We start from the raw sequence: 23720 nt of genomic DNA, 5'->3' as shown, positions 1-23720 counted from the left end.
GCAAACAAACAAACAAAAAAAAAAGGAAACAAAAATGAAGGAGGGAAAATTATAAACTAAAAAAAATTATGAGAAAGTAAACATGGTAGAACAAAGCTGAAGGAAATAAAGGCATGTGTTAAAATACTTTTAGTGATAAGAAGCCAATTATGAAACTATAATTCTGCATAGAATTAGTTAAGATTTCCTAATAACTATTGTTTATAAGTATCAGAAGACACTTCATTAAAGGGTCTGTTGTAGTTTTTTCTTTTTTAAATTTTTGGATGTCTTCATGTCAGAGATCATGACATTTGACAAGACAGCATTTTGTATCGTGAAGCAATATTTATTAATAGTTTGTAGTTTTCTAGGTTTTAAAAGCCATTAGGCCAGAGCCAGAGAGCTCTACTTAAATCTGAACTTTAAAATGAGCCATGAGTTGTAATTTTTAAATTTTTATTTTGTTTTGATTGAGTATCTTTGGTATCATAAGAGGAGATTTGCCAAAAAACAAAAACAAAAACAAAAAACTCCTCACCTAACTTCTAGTCACCTTTGGCTAAAGCAACCTCTGAAAAAACCTTATTAAACAATAGGGTCTATGGGGCAGCTAGGTGGCGCAGTGGATACAGCACTGGCCCTGAATTCAGGAGGACCTGAGTTCAAATCTGTCCTCAGACCAAACACTTGACACTTACTAGCTGTGTGACCCTGGGCAAGTCACTTAACCCCAATTGCCTAAAAAACAAACAAACAAAAAAAAATAGGGTCTAGTCCCAATTCTGCCATTTAGTATCTATGTGACATTGTCTTTCTGAGATTCAAGTTTCCTCAAAATAGTTGTCAAACCTTAAGATGATGTGTAAGAAACAGCTCTGTAAAGTAACATACAAATGTATACGTACAAGTGTAAAATATTATTATTATTATTATTATTATTGCAAGAAGAATCAGTAAGAAGGAACAGGTAGGAGAAAAATAAAATGCTAGAGTGTTGGCAGAACTAACTCACATGTCAGATGGATTTAGTCTACTCCATTCAAATCTGTAGAATTTACTCTATTCCAATCAAATATGGAGAATGAAGTGAACGAACAGTATGCTATGCACATGATTATCACTTAATAATCCAGGTTTTTAAGCCAGATGAATCAACATGGCACAGTGAACATAGTGCTGATTATGGAGTTTCTCGTGCTTTACGTTTATCAACTGTGTGAACCTGGGCAAGTCATTTAACCAGGGTGCCTCCCACAACTCCTAGAATATACCACAAAAGGTTTACTACCTACAGATCTAGGTTATTCCCACACTAAGACATGCTCAATCTGATGAAATGAGAGTTCCTTTGCATTTGAGCTGCATGTAAGATTTACATAAAATATTAATTTTCTAGGGAATACAGAGGACTCAAAAGTCAATCTCAATATCATTCAATTTTTCTCAGTGATGTAGCATAGTGTAATGAATGGAATCAGTTCTAGACTTTGAATCAGAAAATCTGACTTTATGGAAATCCCAGCTCTGACACTTTCAAAAGCTTTACATCATAGTCAAATCACTCAATTTTTCTGGGCCTACTTTCTCAAATCTAAATTGGGCCTAATATTATTTGCATTCCTACCTTACAACCTAACCATAAGAAAACTGCTTCATAAATATAAATTTTAATGAAAAAACTCACAATACATGTGTACCATTTTCCAGAAGCTAAGTGCAACTTATAAACCTGACTCTGTTCCTGTTAAAAAAGCCCATTCTGGACTTTCAAGAAAACTGTCACTCTTAACATTTCCAAGAGAACCACGTTAAGTGACAACAATGGAAAAGTCTGACTTCCATGAATATACTTTTATGTCTAAAACAAGAATGACGACCCAGTGATTTCTAGTTGAGAGGAACTAGTATTTTAAATAATTAGTGAATTTGATCAACATTCAATTTGCCTCAATATTGCTTACTTATTGAATCACAGGAAGCTTTGCTGCTTTGATAACTGATAAGCACATCATGTAGCGAGATGGAAGACATAGATTAAACTGAAACAAGAGCTGAACAACTCTTGTTTCAACAAGCCCTGTCAGCAAAAAGAGTATACAGAGGACCCAAAATCACAACATGCAAAATTAAAGATAAGCTTCCATATTCTAGATAGAGAATTTTCTCAGATCTCCTCATATGAAACAAAGATACTTCACTCCACTGGGAAACCTTCAAGCAACAAGTGAATTATTTTGGGAATGGATATGAATGCCTTGAATTCAAAAGTAATAAACAATGCAAAATGAGAACAACAAACAGAAAAGAAAAATCTGAAGGATGTTGATACAAACCTTGCCACTTGTGGCAATTTTTTCCATCTCTAAATGTTTAATTTGTTTCTCAGCTGCCTCAAGCTGCTGGCTAAGTTTTTGCACTTCCAATTTACCTTCGGAATTGGCTTTCCAAAGTGCATCAAGGTCCAAGAGTTTTTCTTCGGTAGCCTTGAGCTGGGTTGTAATATTATCAATAACCTTGGTTTGTTCATTGTATTTGGCTTGCAGTACCTTTAGCTCTTTTACCTTTATTTCCGCTTCCTGTAATTTGTTTAATGTGTCTTCCATCTCAACTAGATGCTGGTCTTCTGCTTTTTCCATTTGGAGTTTGAGGCCTTCTAAACCTTGCTCCTTTTCTTTAATGATTTTCATCAGCTTAGTCTTCAGGATTTCCATCTCTTTAGCATGAGCAGACCGTTCAGAGTCTTGTTTGCATTTCAAAGTCTCTATTTCATTCTGACAGTCTAGTTTCAATTTTTCAATCTGTGTCTTTAGTTCAGCAAATTCTGCCGTCTCAGACCCAACACTTTTGCTAAATGAAACTTTGAGTTCTTCCATTGCCTGTTGATGGGAAGCAATGGCAGATTCGAGTTTCGACTTCCACAGAGCTATCACTTCAGAGTTCTCCTTGTTAGCATGATCAAGCTTGCTTTTCAAAGACTCATTCTCCTTTGAGAGCTTTTCAGATGCTGCATGAAGCGCCTTCACCTCCTTTTGATGACTTTCTTCCGTGGCTCCAAAACGTTCCTTTAGAGAAATTATTTCATGTTGGTGGTCAATATGCATGGCTTCTAATTTTTCCTGCAAAGAGCTTATCTCTTGCAAAAGAGAGAGTGAAGTGTCCACATCACCAGCTGGTTTACTGGACTCCAAACTTCTTCGAAGCTCAGCTACTTCCTGTATTCTTAATGTTAAGTCTCTCTCTAGTTCCATAATACGAGACTTTTCTGAAACTGTAGCCACCTATTAATAACAGCAGTTCAAAGAAACACATATTATTTAAATAACAAAACACAGGGGTTTTACTTAATCTAGAAGTTATGTAAAAACAAGCCATCAAGAACTCTCCCAGTATCCACTAAAGCAGTAAATATATTAACATCTGTACTTAATATATATTTACAGCTGCTTTTTTCTTGGTTTCTCAAAAACAACTTCATAAAAATCTACTAAAAATTACTATTTTGAGACACTAAAGGAATCTCAGTTTACCTTTCCTAAGTTCAAATACATTAATAATTCTGTCCCTCAATTCCTACAAAAAATATAGAGGATTAGAGCATGTTCTGCAAGTTAAAAGGAAGAATTCTCTGCCTTTTGTGAGTAAAGCCTGCCTTACTTAATTCAAGAAAGAATGATAGTACCTGATCCACGTCAAAGGAGGCAGTAAGACAAAGAGTCTGAATTACTTAAACTTTCCATCACCAAGTAATAAATGTGCACAGCAGAATAATTTAGTGTAACTTCCTATTGCCCAGGTTAGACTGTTATCTCCAATAGTTTTTCTTAAGTATGTGAGAAGAATCATTACTTACCTATCATTCTAATTAAGTGTCTTCTAATAAGCCCCCTCTTGGATTTCATCAAGTCCACTACTGACTTGACCAAATAACTTTATACAATTTTATTTTCTTTCCTAGCACTTTTTGAAAGCTACTTATTAGACTAATCAGGATCCCTGGAAAAAAGCTAGCTTTTGGCATAAAAAGTACAGTGAAATGTTGCAGTCTAACCAAACTGGCCTTCCTTCTCCTTCACACACAAACCCCCATCTCCCAGGCCTCTGCACTAGCCATCCTACAGGCTTAGATTCTGCACTCCCTCCTTACCCTTTGCTTCATAGACTTTGACTCTTCTAAGAGATAGCTCAGGCATCATCTTCTGCATGAAACCTTTCTTCATTTCCCAACTGCTAGAGCCCATCTTCCAAAACTACTTGTATCTAACAACTTTGTATATATTTATCTTGATACCAATTATTTCTTAAGGATGTATCAAATCTTAAGGATGATGCTTTTCCCTGACGTAACTCTCTTCTTTCACAATGACTTTTATTAGAACAGCCAACAAATAATAAAAACTTATTTGGGTTTGACTCCCTCACTTTCTGGAAAGGATTAAAATGACCACAAAGTACACAGCAAGAAGAGAAGGAAAAATGAATCTGAAATATTCTACAGACAGGATAAGCTTGTAAATTATTCCAGAGTTGTACTGTCACTGATACTTTATAAAGAGTTTAAGGAAATAAATTTGACCCAAAAAATTCTCATAAATAAGCCAAGAGACAGGTACCACAAAATCAGGTGACAAAATATTAATGAAGTAGAGCAATGTCTACAATATTTAAAAAATATATGCCTAATGGGCAGAGTAATTTAAATCAGCCACAATGAAGCTATTAAAATATATGTAACACTCTAAGTATGTAAAAGGGGAGAAAATATCTTTTTTGGTATATCCTTACTGGAATTCTAAAGTCCTAAAAAAAAAACAGGTTCCCCTATATTATCATAAAGAGGCATACCTCTGACCCTATGTGATATTAAGCTAAATGGATGATCTTATAATATAAAGAGAGTTTTTGAAAATTCAGAGTGGGGATTAGGAGAAGACACTTATTAGAGGAATGAATATCATACTATAAATAGTATTTACCAATGACAGTGACAAAAAATTATCGAAAGTTACTTGCTAGCAAAGCAAACCCCTTGGAAAGCTCTACATAAATGAGAGCATACTTACCTGATAGCCATTCAATTTTATGAAAACTGAGTCCTATTTGCTCCTCCCAATTCCCAGGCTAATTCCTTGGCTAACAAGTAACTATGAACCAGCGTTTAACTGAATGCTTTGTGTTTCAGTGTGCCCTTTCTTTCCCCCTTAAACCAAAAACACAGGAAATTTTCCAATTTGGGGCTGGGAGAGAAAGTTAAAAAGAAAAACAAAACAAAACCACACACACAGTACAAAACCTTCTGATGGAGAAATAAAAGGGATTGGATTATAGATAGATTGTAAAAATCAGTGATTTCTCATCAAGAAAAAAATGTAAAAATATTAAGGATTAAAAAGAAAAATTACAATGTAAGGGTTAATTAGCATAATTATTTGAAATGTCAAGCTTCAGGACACTTGGCCATTCAGCCATCTGAAAATCAAATGTTTTGATTAAAATATTTAATTAAGATTTATTTCTTTTAAGCACAAAGATGCTTATGAGGCCAAAAGATTCACTTTGAAACTCCTAATAGTTTCAAAGGTCAAAATAGAACCACAAACCGATGGCCTCAAAAACCCAGTTGTGGTCCCAGTGCATGGCACTGCTACTTAGTCATCCTCCTAATCAGGGAGATTAAACCTATTGCAGGGCCAGAAAAGAAAGACTAGGATGCAAAGACAGATCAGGTACCAGGAAATAAGGAAGAGGGAAGGGCAGGGGTTGGGCAGGGAGACAGGGAAGCCAAGACTCAGCCAATGCTCTACCCCCTTCCCACCAAAGACCAGGGAAGAAGGCAGGGAAAAAGCCAAAGCCTAAAACAGCAAAATAAAAAAGGACCATGAGAGTCCAATCTCTACAAAAATGAGAGTGAGAGGATAACTGACTGGTTGGGTCAACTCACAGATATATATATATATTCTGCAGCACAACCATTATTGTTGTTTTTGATGCACATATGGGCTGCATTATTTCTTAACTCAATTGGTGTGAAAAAGAACAGTTAAAAATTTTAAAGACTAATGTGAAAACACCTGGAACTATGGGTCACTCTAAGTTCATGAGCATCTGAACAATACCAGGACCAAGCTTAAGTTATACCACTGGGACATGAGTCATATGAATGACAAAGCACAAGGCCCCTAAATGTCCACAATTCAACCACGGGGTCTCGTTTCATTAAATAGTGAAAACCATTACCCTAGTGTCTTCTAACTCCCTCTGGAGTTTGTCAGCTTTGGTCTTTTCAAAGAGCAGGCTTTGTTCAAGCTCCTTAATGCGGGCATGCTCCAGTTTGGTCTGCGTCTGTTAGTAAAAAGGAAGAGGAAGAGAACACGAAAGTGCCACCATCACATGCCAGCACAAGAAGAGAGAGCGGCATGCAGGCAGAGCCACCAATTTTTTTTTTTTTGCAAAAAAAAAAAAAAAATGAACAGAAAAGATAGAGAAGGGGAGAGGAAGAGGTTGAGATGAAGAGGTGGGGGATGACAAAGTAGGCTATGAATATGGTATGGTGGGTGAGGAGGGTAAATGAACTGAGGCAGAGAATAAGAAAAGAGAAATAAAGCACATGAGGCGAGATGGAGAGGGTCAGATACATGCAGCCAAACATGAGTTATATCGATAAGTAAGTGAAATTTATCAGCACAAATTAGATTAGTTAATATTTCTCTAAGCTATGGTCACCCCTATTCTCCAATATGTCAATATCTGACATATATGTATGCAACTGACTTACAGACTCCATGAAAGCACTATTTTGAAAACTATTCAGTTATTCTTGAGATCTCACTGAGGTCTTGAGGCAGATTCTCAAATCTTAAAAAAATATCTGACATGACTGAGGACAAGGATATCACTCCTTAATGGCATTCAGAAACAAAAGTAAGGGCATAACATGAAGGACATCTGCTGAGGTAAGCAGAAGGGCCTGGGATCCTTAGCAACTGGTTTTCCCACTTAGAGTACACAGAAGACAAGAATCACAACTTCTAAGCTCCTATTTCTTTCAAAGAGGAAATATGTTCCAAAAGCTACTCATCCTCAGAGAAAAAGGAGTCAAATAAAAAGATTAGAAAAATGATTAAAGAGTATATGTTCTATGTTCTCTGCCTAGTCAGGTATGAGACGTAACAAGTGGACTTAATAAGGAAAAATGACATTGCTGGAATTGGGAAAAATTCGTTACACTTCGCTACAAAGGGGAAGAATGCCTATATAATGAGGGCAAAAAATGAGGAAACAGAATGAAAAGCCGGGAATTAACTCACAAATTTTACTTTCCATTATCATGCATTTAGATTGCTTAGGAGACTAGATATGATTCATAGAAACACAGAATTTTAGAGTTTGAAAAAAAAAATTCAGCAGATATCAAGGCCAGCCATACCCAAAAAGGAACTGCCAATATAACAAATATCAGGTCATTCAGCTTCTGCTTGAAAACCTCCAATAAAAAGAAAGACCAGAGATTTGGGCAGATTTGAATAAGACAAAATGTTAATGAATCTACTATATTTCTTACTAATCCAAGAACATTCTTTGCCCAACCTATTTTCTCTACATAAAAAGAAAATGTAACAATCAGCTGATGGAACAATTGATTGAATACAGACAGAAGGGCTACTCTTCCTGGCAGCTGACAACCACTTACACTGCAAGAGCTAAATTAATGGGCCAATTTGAGCACCTAGAGTCAGTGACTATAGTTAATGATAGTGATATAGTTGTTGTGCAGTTTAACTAGAAGAAAAAACGTAAAAAAAAATCATCATGTTTTAGCGGGAAGGGCATTTTTTACTTCTAAATCTTCAAATTATATTAAAGAAATTTTTAAAAGGAATGAGGAAGAAAAGTTTTCTTATACTTTCAACATGATGACTGAATCCAATTCAGATTCTAAGAACTGGATAAATTGTCTCCAACCCCATACATGACTTTTATTCACATACTACTCAAATTGCTTTCCCAAAGAAAGCATCCACTGTGGTCAGAAATTTTAAATTAGCCTCAACAGTGAAATCCAGACAAGAAGCAGAGGGAAAACACCACCATACAATGTCTTCTCAATCACCTGACACTGATCTGAGTGATGCAGAATCACAGAACCTTAAAGGTTGTCCAGTTCAACCCCAAAACCTACCACTAGGATGACGTGTACAATATCACTGATAGGTGGTCATCCTACCTCTTTTCAGATACTGCCAATGAAGGGGAACTCACAATTCCACAAAGTACCCTATTGCATTGTTCTTCAGCTCTAATTGCTGTCAAGATTTTTGCAGAACTACCAAATGAAAATCAAGGACCTGTTATATTCTATTCTTCCCCCTATACAAATTCTGATAATTTATGTGCCTTAACAGGATAGATGTTTATCCTGTAGATTACATTGAGACAAAGGACATCTGGATAAGCACAGTCTCAACAGTGAAACATCTATTAAAAATGTACCAAACACCTGAATGACTGAAGAAACCCTTTCAAGTATTTTGTTGCCTTGAAAGATGGCAAATGATCCCAAAAGACAGGAACAGGAAGTCAAAAAGAAAAGCAAAGGCAAGGAGAAGAGCACACAAGAGCAGCAAGAGGAAGACCCCATGCAGCCGGGCACCATATGTAGCAGAAGCCTGTTTCAGAAGGAGAAAAAAGAGACCCAGATCACTAATGGAGCTTCACAAAAAGGAATCTTTCAGAAGGAAGTTCAAGTTCAGGATTGAGTTTTCAATACTACCAAGGGTGGATAGATAGGGAAAAGTGGACCTTTGGTTTAACCTTATTCTTATTCTCTTCATAGGACTAATCAAAGCAAGAGTTTTTTGATTCCATTACTTTAATGTTACAGCTGGAAAAATATATATATGAAAAATGAAGCAATGTTTTTTTAATTCTGTTGAGTGAGGTTTATAGTTTACTATTTCAGGTAAAACACACACACAGAATAGCTTTGCCACTCCAAAAAAAAAAAAATCACTTCAATACATGCAAATCGAAGTTAAAATTGTATACAACGAGAATGCTGAATGTATGTTTTCCCTGGAGAATGCTTTCCTCTGAGCTGTTCATGAAATGAGGAACATGCAACGTGGTCTCAAATGCAAACTTGGATTTCATGACTGTCAACTGTCCTAGTAGTTACTAACCAGTAGTGGGAGCTCATGGAAAGGATAATACAAGTAGTAGGAATTTTGCAAATCCTTGTTACTGTACACAAGGAAGAAGTCTCAGAAGACTTGAAAAACTGATCTAAACTTGTCCTTGTACTCCTACTCTTTTCCCACCAAAGATATTTCAAGCTTCAGGATGCCATTATCATCTCCTTAGTGGTGTTGTAAAAGCTACCATATAAAAATGAAATCGTTGAAGGCCAGACCTAAGGCCTCTATTAACAAAGGAAATATTCTCATTTGTCCACATAAGAGTTTTAGAGAATTTAATCACTATACATACTTTCTTCTAAATAGAAATATAACTGCTCTGGAAAGACACATGCACAGAAATATTATAGTCAATGTTCTGAAGACAAATTGCAGTTAGTATTTGAGTATATAAATAAGCATTTAACTGTATACAATCTGTGTTAACAGGGAAAATCTCCACACAGGTAAGTGCCCTCTTACATTCTCAGGATCTTCAGATATCTGGCTCTTTTGCTATCAGTAAAAAAAAAAAAAATAAAATAAAGAACAAAAAATTTTCAACTACTTTCAACATTTGACAAAGGTTCAACAAAAGTGATTGATTAAAACTATTGAACATATTCTTGGTATAGTTCAGCTATAGGCATTGAGGCAGAATACTGGTTTTTTAAGTAAGATATTTTCATGAACTTTAGGAAAGCAGGGACTTTCTGATGAGGTTGGGGGCATTTTTTAAATGGATAAGAATAACACAAAAGTACAACTGAAGAAATGTGAGTGGAAGTGAAATGAGCAAAGACAATTGTTACTGATACCTAAATAGTGATAGAGGTCTAAGGTCTGGTTCCCCAAAACTAACACAATGAAAGGGGCTCCTTTATCATTAGTTCAATAAGCTTATTTTCAACTAAGAAGAGCCTCTGTTTCTTTAGTAGTTGTAACGAAGGGACTACTTGGCAGTTTATAATCTTAGACTTTCGAGGTAGCTCAAATTTATACTCTATCCATTGAAAACAACAGAACAATATCTAAAAACAATGTTGCAGATAAAAGTGCTAAAATGAATCTGAAAGGTGCCCAGCATTTTTGATCTAAGATTTCCTGATGGGGAATCTAACAGTGGTTATAGAAATATAAACTCACTCAATTCAAAGCATCCCACACAAAAATCTTGGCATGAATAATGCTCTAAAGAGCAAGAGAAAGCTAAGAGTCACCAGTTCTTTGTGAATTTAAAACATGCAATGTCACCTAGATTGCAAATTAAAGAAAAAGAAGGAAATGCTACATTCTTAATTTTGGGCTTTGAACTCGTAAAAAAAAAAAAAAGAAATATAAAGCTCTCAGGAAAAAAAAGACAAATGCCAGAGTGTCTCTTCTTCCAAAATGTTAAGAACAATTCTGACAATAACTTAAGTTCACAACTGGCACACGCCATCTAGTTTTATCCAGATTCACTAAGAAAAAGAATTGCAAGTGAGGCAAAGGTTATGCTAGTGGCTACAATAACTCTAAATAGTCCTTTAAAGAAAAATGTGACTATGAAACACACGCACACACACACACACACACACATGCGCACGCACACACACATACCCCAGAATGGCTCTAACAAGAAAACTCACTGCCATATTTGTGTCTTCATTAAAACTGTCTGAGATTTTAATTTTCGAATATGAGAAAAGAATAGAAATTCTTCTTCAGGGCTGCTGTCAAGGCCTTTGCAGTCACATTCTAAATAAAGCCCACCACCTCCAGCACCAGCCACCTAGCCACACCTGGCAGTCCAGCAGCCCTGCCCTTTGTGCCAGCTCATAGACATGTGAAGTCTCTGTGCACAATCACTCAGGTCAGGCCATCAGTTCCAAGGGACACCTCTTAGGTGTCTCATTCCTACAAACTCCTCTTACCACTAGTCAGACTCTGGGCATGGTATTAATTTTTCCAACTGGGGTTCTTTCTCTACCTTATTTCCCAAAGGAGCTTTTAGGGAGTTGGAGGGGTTTTACCTCAAGATCGCCTTTGGTAATAGATTCCTCCTCCACTCTGAACTGAAGGTCTTCAACTTTCCTGTGGGGTGAAAAACCAAGGAAGTTTAGAATAAACCAAGAAATATGCCTGTGTTCACAAAAACAAAAACCTACCACCTCACTAATACATCTGATGATCTTTCCAGATGCTCTGAGGGAAGTAAAATGGCAATATTTACCTTAGGAAAGATAAGGAACTGTATGACTACATTTCTGACTACACCAGCCTCAATTTGATATCCAGAATATATAAAGATAACAACATATTCTATTAGAATGACAAGAAGACAGAGACAAAAATGAAAAAAGTGAACTAATTCCTGTGGTCATCACACCTAAAACAGATCCAGACAACGTAATCGACAACAAAGGCTAGGTCTGTACTGCCACAGAGACGGATACAAGATCTCACAAAAATAGCTTCCTTTACTTTGGAAGATCAACACACAGGTTCCAGGTAGGAAACCAAGTCTTATTCAATCTGAAACATCAATGACAAAGGAGCCTAGTTCAAAAGAAGTGGTGAGACATGGAGGATGAATGGGGTAGCCCTGGCTCCAGACCAAGTCATTTGGGGATCATGAGACTTGGTTCCAGAAAGGGCTATGAACAATAATAAACAGAGCGGTAAACATACTCTGGTGGTAAAAACAGTGGGTAAACAGTCTTCTGAATACAGAAGACTCCAGAAATGTACAAGATTCACATTTCTTGGGAAAACAGAAAAAGAAAAAAGAAAGCAAGCACACATATGCAAAGTGTTTCAAACCCACATCATCTGTAGCAAAAGCAAGAAATTAAGAAAACAAGAACTAAAAAAAAAACCCAAAAAACCTAAAACCTTCCCTAGCTTAAGCCATTTCCACAGCTGCAAATTACTCTTGAACTCACTGCATATTTGGCTGCTGAGGAACATTTGCGCTGCCAGGCAATCTGCAGGATGACAGCATACAGAGGGATGGCTGAAAATTTTACTAGGTATTCGGGCATTCGGGAGAAACAAATTGTCCACTTATTTTTTCAAAGACTGGTGCTGGAAACATTCAAAGACAGTTCTTGTTTACTTTAGGCCAATAAGAATGATTCCAGGAGAACGTAGTAAGGGAAGATCTTGAGGCCCTTCATCAAGTTGTGGTTGTCCTTCTCCACACATTTCCCACTTATTCATGTGGTACTCAGAACTGAACAGTATTTTATGATGGAACCATCACTCCTCTCCTACTGCTACCTCATATTGTCTTAGCTTTCTTCGAGATCACATCACAGTTGACTCACACAGAGCTTGCTAGAGGCCTCAATCTTTTGTAGACTGACTGCTCCCTAGCTACGCTCACCTCTTGTACCTGTGAAGGTGATAGGGGTAAATCTTATTAGATTCAGCCCAATGGTCTAAACTTACCATGTTATTTGCAGAATTTTTGTGGGGAGACAGCTAGGTGGCATAGTGAAGGCTAGCCTTGGAGTCAGAAGACAAGTCCAAATCCAGCCTCAGATATTTACTAGCTGTTGTGACCCTGGACAAGTTACATCAGTTTCCTCATCTTTAGAGTGAGGATAGTATTAGCACCCAATTCCCAAGGTTGGAATGACAATCAAACAAGATAGCGTAAGTAAAAGAGCTTGGCAAACCTCCAAGTGCTATATAGATGTTGGTTCTGCTGACTCTATCATCTAACATGTTAGCCAACTCCCCAAGCTTCGTACTGAACCTACAAACAAGTTAAATGTGCCTTTCTGGGCTTAGTAGACATTACTCTCCTTTGTCAACTCTAGGATCCACACTGGCCACCGGCTGTTCCTCACATATCATGTGGTAGCCCCTATTCCCTTCTTTTCACGTGAGCAGTCCTCCATGTCTAGAATGTAATACCTCTCCATAGCCACCTCATATAATTTCCAGTTTGCTTTAAAATTCAGCTCACGTGTTCTCTCCCACACAAGGTCTTTCCTGATGGACCCTGAACCTAGTGCCTCCCCATAAATTTACCTTATATTTATTTTATACATACTTACACATACATAGTGCCTGGCACATAGTAGGTGCTTAATAAATGTTTACTATTTCTTCACATGTTATATTCCCCAGTACCTCAAAGCTCTTTGGGGAGAGTTTTATTTTTGTCTTTGTATACCTAGTACCTAGCACAGAGCCTGGCATGCGGTTGATGCTTGCTTAATACTGATTAAATGACTGGTGCTTTTATGTCTCAATGAGATTATAAGCTCCTCAAAAACAAACTGTTATGATACTTCTTTTGTATTCCCTACAACCTACCACAGTCCTGAGCAAATAGTATTCAATAAACACTTGTCAGTATAAGAAGATAACTATCTGAACTAACAGCTCCATTGTTAATAATAGGAGGGGGAAAACTGTAGGATATACACAGCAATGTTCAAACAACTTTCACATGAATTCTCTCTAAGAGGCCTAAGCTTGTGCGCTGGTACCAGAAAATCCTTTATAACACCCCATCTTGAGTTCCTCTTTGGAACACAACAGGCACTTGATTATACAGAAGGCCTTTGGGAGTTCTCTAGTGTCACCTTCCCACTAAAACTAGGAACTCCTCAACTGCAGGAACCATATTCTATGTACTTTTTTATCTCACTAACAAAACTGGGCACAGTATAAAACACAACAAAGGTATTCAATAAATACGGGAACATTTCACAGAAGGTGAATCAGACCATGGTTCAGAGTTAAAATTCTATATAAGTGAATATGGCAACCCTAGTCACATGCTTCATTAAGGAGGGTTAGGACAATGAGTAATTCCAAACCTCCAAAGGCCCAAATGAAAAGCAAATGCCCATCACACAGTATGAGTAACAAGATGTCCACTAAACAAATATGTTCATTCTTTGACAACAATGGTAGTAATTAAAAGGAATATAACAGGAAGAATGTTTCAGATAATTCACAACTTTTTTAAAAAAGCCACAGTTGTACGGGGCAGTTTGGGATCACCTTTTCTCTTCCTCTAGTTGGTTGAGAAGCTCCACTTTCTCCCTATCAGCAGCTTCCACCATAGCTCGCAGCTGATCCATCTTTGCTTCCATTTCCAGGACATGCTAGCAAAGGCAAGAATGCTGGTAAACAGACTGTTTCTGGCATAGATAACACAACACCATAAAATTATAACTAAATTGTTAGACTTTTACTCTAAAATCTTATGTTAAAATGCTTTATGATCATAAATAAATTACTCCTCCTGGAAGCTGTGTCTATATTATCGTTCCCATTTGAAAGATATAACCTTAACTCAAAAGGTAAGGGGATAGTAAGTAATTCACTCTCAAGCCAAAATCCATATATCTATGAAATGAGATGTGATTACTAGGAAGGTTTTTGGGTTGTTGTTTTTTTTTAAAAACATGACATTCCTGTCCTATTACACACAAGCTAGCCTAAAACAAATGACATCAGGATATGAAAAGGTTGGCAAATCATTGTGGCCCAAGAGACAAAAACGTTTCCACCAAAAAGTACAGCTTCCAAACAAGTGACAGCAGAATTTACAGTAAATCTCCACAACTCTCAAAACAGTTCACTAGCTCTGGGCATGAAGTATACCTTCTACCTCTTGACTCAACTTGGGGATTATCACCTCTGCCAAGAGACCTCAGTGCCCAGACTTCACCTGATCATGTCCATCCCGAGCCAGAGCTAGTTCCTGCTCTATTTCCCCCACATGGCTTGTTGCTTTGGCCACCTCCGCCCTCTCTAGGTCCCTCTCAGCCAGCAGCTGTTCGATGTGCTGCTGCTTCTCCTTCAGAGCCTCTTGGAGGGCAGTGGTGCCGGAGATCTTCCTGGCATATCTTGAAGAAGTTTCAGTCAACTGCAAAGTAAAGTTAAAAAAGTGAAGGCAATGCCATTACGGAGGCTCTGCCATTGAAGTAGCAGACAGTGAGCGGTACATGCACAACAGGCATCCCTTCAGCCAAGCGAAAGTGCCTCCTACCTCCTGGACGTGCCTAACAGCTAACTCTGGAGAGATTTCTCAGTAAAGAAGAGATCAAGCATACGGTTTCTATCTGTAAATTTCACTTCAGGCCAAACACTGAGAACAAAAAGTCAATATGCCTGGTCACAGGACTACTCCAGTCAAGAAGGAGATGTGGTGAGGATCAGGCCAAGTGGATTGGCTATAAGTAACCATGACCTCAATCTACACGTACAGATGGGTGGGAGATCAGGAGACATTTGCAGGACCCACTGAACTAGTCTCACTTAATTCCACTTCTGCCTGAGCTTGAGCTAGATGTACAAATACCCTCATGTTAGGAGAATTTGATTGTGCCTTCTACATTCTTCCTTGATCCACAATCTTGAGTTTGAATACATTCTTTATCCAACTTCTTTGAGGGTTGCAAATGCCATTAAGTTATGAAACAGCTCTCCCATGTAGTTACAGACCCCTCTTCCGGTGATTAACGAGGATTAAATCACAGGTTTGTGTTAGTAATTTGTCCGTTAAAAAAAAAAAATTCAGAGAAGCCATGTACCCAGAAACACAGATTTGGTGAAGCTGAAGTGCCAAGCATCTTCAAAGCACCCTATATAAAAAAGATTGTAAGAAGAACTGCATCCACCTTCCAAAATGTAAAAAAGAAAAAAGAAATTGAAGTCCTTGTATTCACTTTTTTTTTTTTAAAGTCTTAGATTTCTTGTCCCTTCTTTTTGAGGAAAAAAAATCAGCCAGCAGAAGACTAGATGTGAACTCCAGCAGAAAAGTAACCTCCCAAGCTAGCTTGTAGGGGCCAGGAGAATTCTTAACAGCCATCTTTTGTCTTGGGACGCATTCATCTTTAGATTCCTACCTTGTACAATGTTTATTATCAAAATTTCATTTAGCATCTGAATGTCTTCTAGCTATGTGAGTCCTCATACGAAGGGCACTCATGATGAGAACATGTGTCTGGCAATTTGATGCCAAGGAAAAAGAAAGAATCTAATTATATTATACTGTTTTATATTATGAATAAGTCCTAATTATGAAATATGTCTATTGTGTTATGAATAATTTCCATGCTTGCTTCTAAAATATGTTTCAGGATAACAAAATAATAATCACCAACTTTTTACTTTTTGCAGAGTTAATTGATTTTCAGATGACTTAAAAAAAATTTTTAATTTTTTAAACATTATCCTCTAGGATACACACAAAATCATCATCCTTAAAAATGAAAGAGAACTCAACTCACATTCAGAAATTTCCTTACCAGAAAGATTGACCCACTGCTCTGAGAAAACAAATAGATAAGGATTGAAGTAGGTACAAAACCTGGAGTAATTTTGCTTCTTTGACCCACCACAATTCCAAAGGACTCATGATGAAGCATGCTCTCCACCTTCAGATAGAGAGCTGATGGACTGAGACTATAGATTGAAGCAGATTTCTTTCTTTTTCTTCCTTTTTTTTTTTTTAACATGGCTAATATGCAAGTTTGCTTTATATGACTATACATATTAGCAAAGGGTTCTACTTTTCCTGCCTTCTCAATGGATTGGGGAAAGGAGGGGTGAGAGAATTTGGAACTTTAAAAAAAAAAAAAAGGAATTTTAAAAGTCTAAGTGCTTAAAATTAAAAAAAAAAAATTTAGTAATATGCACCCTGGGAAACATAGCCAAATTAAAAATTCCTAGAATGGACACTCCCATGAACATTTTCTATAATCCACCTAGATTTACCCAAGCAGACTCAATTTATTAGAGTTAATCATCCCTACCATTTGCAAAAAGTGAGGAGACTCCTTTACCAACATTTCAGGGTTCTTGTTACCTTTCCCCAAAAAAGCACAACAGAGTCTTCTTCTAGGTAGGTAGATTTTCTTTCCAAATGCTACTAAAATAGCCTAACCTTTCTCTAAATTTTTTGGTATGGCTGGTGGGAAAAAAAATCTCTGACAACAGGCACAACATACATGGTACAACACCTAAACAAACTAGGTAGGCCTTCAACTCCACGACCAAAGCATAAGTCATCCATCTGCAGCAAAAAATAACATAAAGGGAAACTGAACATCCTAAAATCCTTCTTCAATTAATATCTTAAATCCTAACCTCTAATCTACCATTACAATAGAAACAAACTAAACACAGTGTGTGTCACAACCTATTTCTAAGGCTACTCTCCATCATTTCAAAAATGAGGCAGTAGGTGACATGACCTTTCTGGTTCCAAACTTAAGGACAAGGACCAAAGGATAAGTCAATTCCAAGTTATTGCTTTAAAGTCTATGATTCTTTAACATTAGTTGCTGCATTTATGATCAGGGTGGGTATTGCCTACTTTAACTCTGATGTTTCTATTTTTTAAATGCCTTAAAAAAAAAAAGACTCAAGATTTTTCTTTAATCCCCCAAAGAACCCAAAAACTTATTTTGTTTCCTCTTTCTGAAACCAGGAACATTCTCCACAATAAGAGTTTTTTGCATAACAGAATATTAGAATCTTCAAAATTTGTATTCAAAGTATTTTTTCTTAAGTGTTAAAGAAAATAGAAAAAAGAAAGAGGCTTCTATTTAAGAAGAAAAATATCTCTTGAATTTCCACATCATTAGTTTGTCCAAACTGTATCATAGAAACCACTCACCCACCAATGTCAGGCCACTTAACTATATAGGTACAGAAGAACTAGATAAATTTGAGTTTAAAGAAATGAAGAGTTTGGCAGTGACTGTGAGAAACCTCTTTCTTATTTCAAAAAGTTAGCATTCTTGATGTGGTTAGGGCACTATAAAAACATATATGTGATCTACTAGTAACAGGTTTCATGGCAAGCTACAACTTCTACGCATGCTTTTTTTTCTTTCTTTTTTTTTTAGAGAAGAAAGGAATTTATGGTTTTTGCTTAAGCAAAGCAAAAGACAAAATAGCATTTGCTGCACCTGGAAGGTGTGAAGCATGCAATAAGAAAACTGGAGCTTACTAATCCTGTACGACTGGGCTTGCTGCTTACGGAGGAGGCTACAGAACTCAGGGAGCTGAGAGAGGAGGCCGAAGGACTACGCTTCAGGCTGCCTGGGGTCGCCATCACTTTCCTCACAGCGGCAGCCTTGGCTTTGGCTGGTGTTGTAGAAGGGAAGCCAATCTTTGTCACTTTATGGACAGGAGCAAACAAACCGTATTTGGGTTGACACTGAAAATACCTATAGAGAACAATAAGAGTTCAAATTACTAGGTATAATGACCATTAGAACACCCCCCCATCTCCCCCCAATGTTGGCTACTATGATCTATGCCAACGCGTGTAACAACATCAAGATTATACAACACACGTTACCATTCAAACATGTGAAGGCAGACAGCCTGGAGTCAAGCAGACCTAGGTTCAAGTCCTACACCTGACAACATGGCTCTCTGAGTGAGCGATAACCTCTAAACACCTGGGACAACTAAGACTATGAGTTACAGATGAATCACTCATCTATACTGGTAAAGAGAGTTTCCATATTAGAAATTCCCTATGCTAATGAAATCATAGGGATGTATCAAAAATTTTAAATAAAACACACCTACACACATGGATATAGTTTTAGATTTAGATTTATTCATTTTTATTGGGCTTATAATTTCACTGGTATAAGAAATTCCTGATGAGGAAATACCTTCTACTACTACAGATCAGCAATTCATCTATAACTTAGGTCTTTTTTTAAACTGTTTTTTGTTTTTAGTTTTCAACATTCACTTTTATAAGATTTTGAGTTCTAAATTTTTCCCCTTCCCTTCTGTCCCCTCTCCCCAAGAGGGCATGCAATCTGATATAGGCTTTACATGTACAATCACATTAAACATACTTCCACATTAGTCATGTTGTCAAGAAGAATCAGAACCAAAGGGAATAACCATGAGAAAGAAAAAGAGAGAGAGAGCAAATACGATGCTTCCATCTGCATTCAGACTCCACAGTTCTTTCTCTGGATGTGGATAGCATTTTCCATCTTTAGTCTTTTGGAATTGTCTTAGATCACTGCATTGCTGTGAGGAGCTAAGTCTATCAAAGTTAGTCATCGCACACTGTGGCTGTTATGTGTACAATGCTCTCCTGGTTCTGCTAACTTCGCTTAGTATCAGTTCATCTAAGTCTTTCCACGTTTTTCTGAAATCCACCTGCTCATCATTTCTTATGGAACAATAGCATTCCATTACATTCATATGCCACAAGCTGTTCAGCCATTCCTCAATTGACAGGCAGCCCCTCATTTCCAATTTTTTGCCACCATAAAAAGAGCTGCTATAAATATTTTTATACATATAGGTCCTTTTCCTTTTAACTCTTAAAGAATTAGCTGGGCAACTGACACTTGCCTCAGGTCATACAACTTAAATATATAAGAGGCCTCAGAGGACAGACTCGAATCCAGGTCTTCAAGATTCCAATGCTGACTCTCATCCACTACACTATGTTGCCCTCCCCCTGTCTGTCAGTCTGTCTCTCTCTGTTTGTGTCTCTTGATATTGTGTATACATATATTCATTTATGAGATATACACAAAATATATACATATGTGAAATATGAATCTAAGAACATTTTTAAAATTTACTAAATGCTAAGGTAGAACCATAGTAACAGACCAATAAATCCTAATCCAAGGGACCAGACATTTCATCTACTTGATAAAAGGGAAGCAAGAGTACACAGATATAACTTTCCTACATAACAGAAGAATCATATAGATAGAAGAACCTATTATAATAGAACAGAATAACCTATTCATAAAACAAAATCAAACGTATATAGGTTTGGCAGACGAATTAAAATACAGATAAACAAAGTTACTTATCTCAATTACTGAGGCAAATAATAACTGTCGGCTGTTTAATGAAATTAGGGGACTATTATGTTTTTCTCACAATATTGAAAGTGAACATTTGTATGAATTTGTCATCTCAAAGCTTCTATTTCTTTTACACGTGCTTGGCGAAAGCTCTACTCAAACACACAATCATTAATATATTTAGCCAATAGGACCTATACCACTCACATCAGTATATGTGTGTTCTAAGCAGTGTTAGTTGATTATTATAAATTATTTTTATATCAATGATATACAATTAAAAATAAACCTTTCACAATATCTGTCAACAAGAAGAACCCATGGTGAAAAGATTACAGATCTTTAAAAGTACTCAGATAAGCAATCATTCTTTTGGCAAATGTTACCTCTATTTTTTCAGTTGTGGGATGGAGGTTTAAATACATAGAAAACTGAGTACCCAGAAGAGAAAGAATTTGCCTCTGAACAGTCAGGCAGGCTTGTGGCTAATCTGTTAGACAGAACTAGCCCTTGTTTATGCAGAGTATGAATTCTGCAGTTATAGGATGACAAACTTAGATATGAGTTTTAAAAACATATGGTTTACATTCATTTTTTACAAAAGTTAGATCTCTCTTCTTCACACTATGCCTTCATCTCTCATGTGAAAAGCTGATTTCACATATAGAACAAAGTTACAAAGTGTTCCAAAATATTCCTCTCTAGGCTGAAAATAAAAGATTCTTCCAAAGGTATGACAGAGATTACTAAAGGGATTATCCAAGGGATACCTTAAATTCAGTGCGGAACAACCAAATCAGTGTCATTGGTGAGAAACATCAGGCCACTGGGACGCATCTGTTTTGGTCACCTTTTACACGTGCCTGGCAAAAGCTCTACTCAAACACACAATCATTAAACAAACCTTGTTCCAGCGACTGCTCCGTCGTTCTTTCCGAGAGGTTCATCCAACTCCACGCCGCACCATTCTCCTTTGGCAAAGTCTGTCTCCCCAAGAAATCGTACTACCCCAGCTTTTGTGCCACCAACCTGGAAGTGGAGAAAAAGAATGACAAGGGAAACTGAAACAGAGGGGTAAATCGCTAAGAAAATATCCTGCTCAACTGTTTCTATTAATGGTTTGTTCCGCCTTTTAAAAAGTTTTCTTCCTCAACCCTGCTCGCTGGGCTACTCTTCAAGAAAAACTATAGAAAGATCAACATAATAAAATGCTAGCATACAATTAAAATGATAAAGACATTTAAAACTATTTAAATGAAACAATCTAAAGAGGAAAAATAACAGAAGAGATGGCAGTGTGGCACAGTGGAAAAGAGTCCTGGAGAGATAGACTGGCAGAATAGAGAGAAATCAGCCTTGAAGTCAGGAAGAAAGGAGTTCAAGTCTTGCCTCTGGGTACCTAGTAATCTCTCCAGGTCTTTAGGCAACTCTTCAAGATTATAAATTGCAAATAAAGGTGCCAATACTAATTGGAAGAAATTCCTCACTGGGAGTTCCCTAACAAGGGGAACTTATTATCTTCCCCTATTATACTGTCAGCTCCCAAGAGAGCAAGGACTATCTTTCTTTTTCTCATTTGTATCCCAAGGCTTAGCACAGCACTCAGCACGCTGCCGGCAATTGATAAATGTTTACTTACTATTTATTCATTTGTTTTGTTACTACAATAATACATTATTGAGGGGGGGAAAAATCAGTGAATGCCATATATTACAAGAGAGATTTTAGACTCAGGGTAAAAGTTCAATAGTACGTGTATTTACGTGCCTTATCACTTCAGATTTAAAAAAAAAAAAGTGTAAGTTCCAGGAAAAAAAATTGGAAATTGTCTTTAAATTCAATACTGAAATAATACGTTATATATAAAAAAACATATTATAAGGAAGATAGTACCACTAAGTTCATTTGACAGGTAACTGCTGCCAAATAACACTATCACAAAGCAGAGATTCTAGGTTAAAACCTAGGTTTTATTATGCTCAAGCACAGGTTCAGGGTTCAGAAAATAACTGAGCACTGAATAGGTTTCTGATAAAGCTTTTATAGAGACTAAAATTGCAGAGAGAGAAAAATAATTTTTGACATATAGCAATCTTGTATATTCTCTTTGGCCATAAAAATCACAGATATAGTAAAACAGAATCACAGTTGTATATATCCTCTAAGGAAACTGGCCCATCCAAACAGATTTAGTTACATATTTAAAGTTAAGTTTTCAAGGTTCAGAGGTGACCATGGGATAATAAAGAGTAGAGATTTAAATCCCACAAGGATAACCAAAGAATCAGAGCTAGTTGGGATCCTTACACAAATAAAGAAAATTAAATTACTTTGGGAAGCCCTAACTCCCTTTTGGCTTCTTATCTGAGGAATATTTGAAGCCTTAAGTAAATTTTTAACATCCATGGGCTAGGTTTCTGCTAGGGATATTTTATAGATGTGTGTATATATAAATATATGAGAGATTGTGTCTAAAGCTAATACTCATTGCCTTTCCTTCACCTAGAATTAGATTTCATAATTCAGAAAGTATGCTCAAACTCTGCATACTGTTTCTTGCCAACAATAACAACAAAAACTGCTCTGACTGAATGATCCATGTAGCATATGCTTTTGAAATAAGAAGAATAAGGAAAGTGACAGTAGTATCCCAGTTGTGAAATGCTTTATTCCATTCACAAATTAGTAAACTATGTCATACACACTGATACACCAAAAAGTTGTTTTTTAAGCCCCAAGGTTTATATTTTTCTTCTCTTTTCATTTATAATAAGACTACTATAATAAGGTACTTCCTTATACCAAAAACCTATAGGTCAAAAAGACTGGAGTCAGTGATAAAAGGCGGTATTTCATATATGAGAGCATCTCAGAGATCAAGCAAACCATTGTCATTTCAGAATATGTCTAATGACTATATCTAATTTCATAAAATATCTAATTATTTTGATAAACTCACCGATATAGTTAGTTGTCAAAGGATAAGGAAAAAAGATCAAAGCTATTGTAGTAGGGAAGGTAGAATATGGCACAAGATATCTCTCAAGTTGGAACCTTAACTGAAAAGTTCCTCTCTTTCCTAAAAATTATTATTTCAAAAGTTACTTTCCCAAGGCTGGTCTGAGATTTCTCTGTAATTAATGCCAGAAGACAACAGTAGGCTCAGAGGGCACACTGGCCATTTTAATATATTCACATAAATTAGACTTTAGTCTTCCTCCTCTCCACATTCCATATCATATTAAGGAACTATTGACAAACACTTGCCCGTTTTATGGTACATGGTGTAATCTCTTCAGACTAAAGAATGCTTTGCGGGTAAATCTAAGGGTCTGTTGTGCCATATAACTTTTCCAAGTACCTTAGAGTCTGTAGTAGTAAATCCTTACATCAAACTATAGAATTCAATTCAGAACCTTGGTAGAAAACCCCAATTCCATATTAGTACTCATCTCTTCCCATGTAGGGTCTGTACTATCTATTTATCTTTTAAAAAGCACCAAAAGACACCACAGCTTTTCTGAAAGTTACCTGAAGAAGAAGGCAGTTTCCTTTTTATAAAGTTTGGATTTCTTGAGTTAATATTTCTCCCATTTCTGTAAAAGATGCAAATCATCTGAAAACTTCATGTGACTTCCTGTTTCCATTTTGAAGCCTCTCAAATGTCTCTCTATTTAATCACATTAGAGAGTTGATGTCTTCTAAATACATGCCCTAAGCATCTAAAAAAAATTGGAAACTACACGTT

The 23720-nt window shown here is 36.6% G+C and overlaps 1 protein-coding gene across 8 annotated transcripts in view; it reads right to left on the bottom strand.

The window, feature by feature from the left end:
- The window catches only part of CLIP1 (CAP-Gly domain containing linker protein 1), a 147759-nt gene that overhangs the window by 71550 nt on the left and 52489 nt on the right, over nucleotides 1–23720 (bottom strand). For 3 of the 8 annotated variants that reach the window (XM_027853480.1, XM_027853481.1, XM_027853482.1), the window contains exons 4-10: nucleotides 20877–21001; nucleotides 18121–18340; nucleotides 14830–15027; nucleotides 14157–14260; nucleotides 11165–11225; nucleotides 6217–6321; nucleotides 2316–3260 (exon numbers count right to left, since the gene is read on the bottom strand). In XM_027853480.1, the coding sequence (XP_027709281.1) occupies nucleotides 2316–3260; nucleotides 6217–6321; nucleotides 11165–11225; nucleotides 14157–14260; nucleotides 14830–15027; nucleotides 18121–18340; nucleotides 20877–21001 (1758 nt within the window). The remainder of the gene's footprint in view (nucleotides 1–2315; nucleotides 3261–6216; nucleotides 6322–11164; nucleotides 11226–14156; nucleotides 14261–14829; nucleotides 15028–18120; nucleotides 18341–20876; nucleotides 21002–23720) is intronic. The other 5 variants (XM_027853483.1, XM_027853486.1, XM_027853485.1 and 2 more) reach the window with 3 other exon arrangements.

Source organism: Vombatus ursinus, unplaced genomic scaffold (assembly GCF_900497805.2).
Source record: "Vombatus ursinus unplaced genomic scaffold, bare-nosed wombat genome assembly UNPS02009994.1, whole genome shotgun sequence".
NCBI lineage: Eukaryota > Metazoa > Chordata > Mammalia > Diprotodontia > Vombatidae > Vombatus > Vombatus ursinus.
This window is presented reverse-complemented; position numbering and strand designations above follow the sequence as displayed.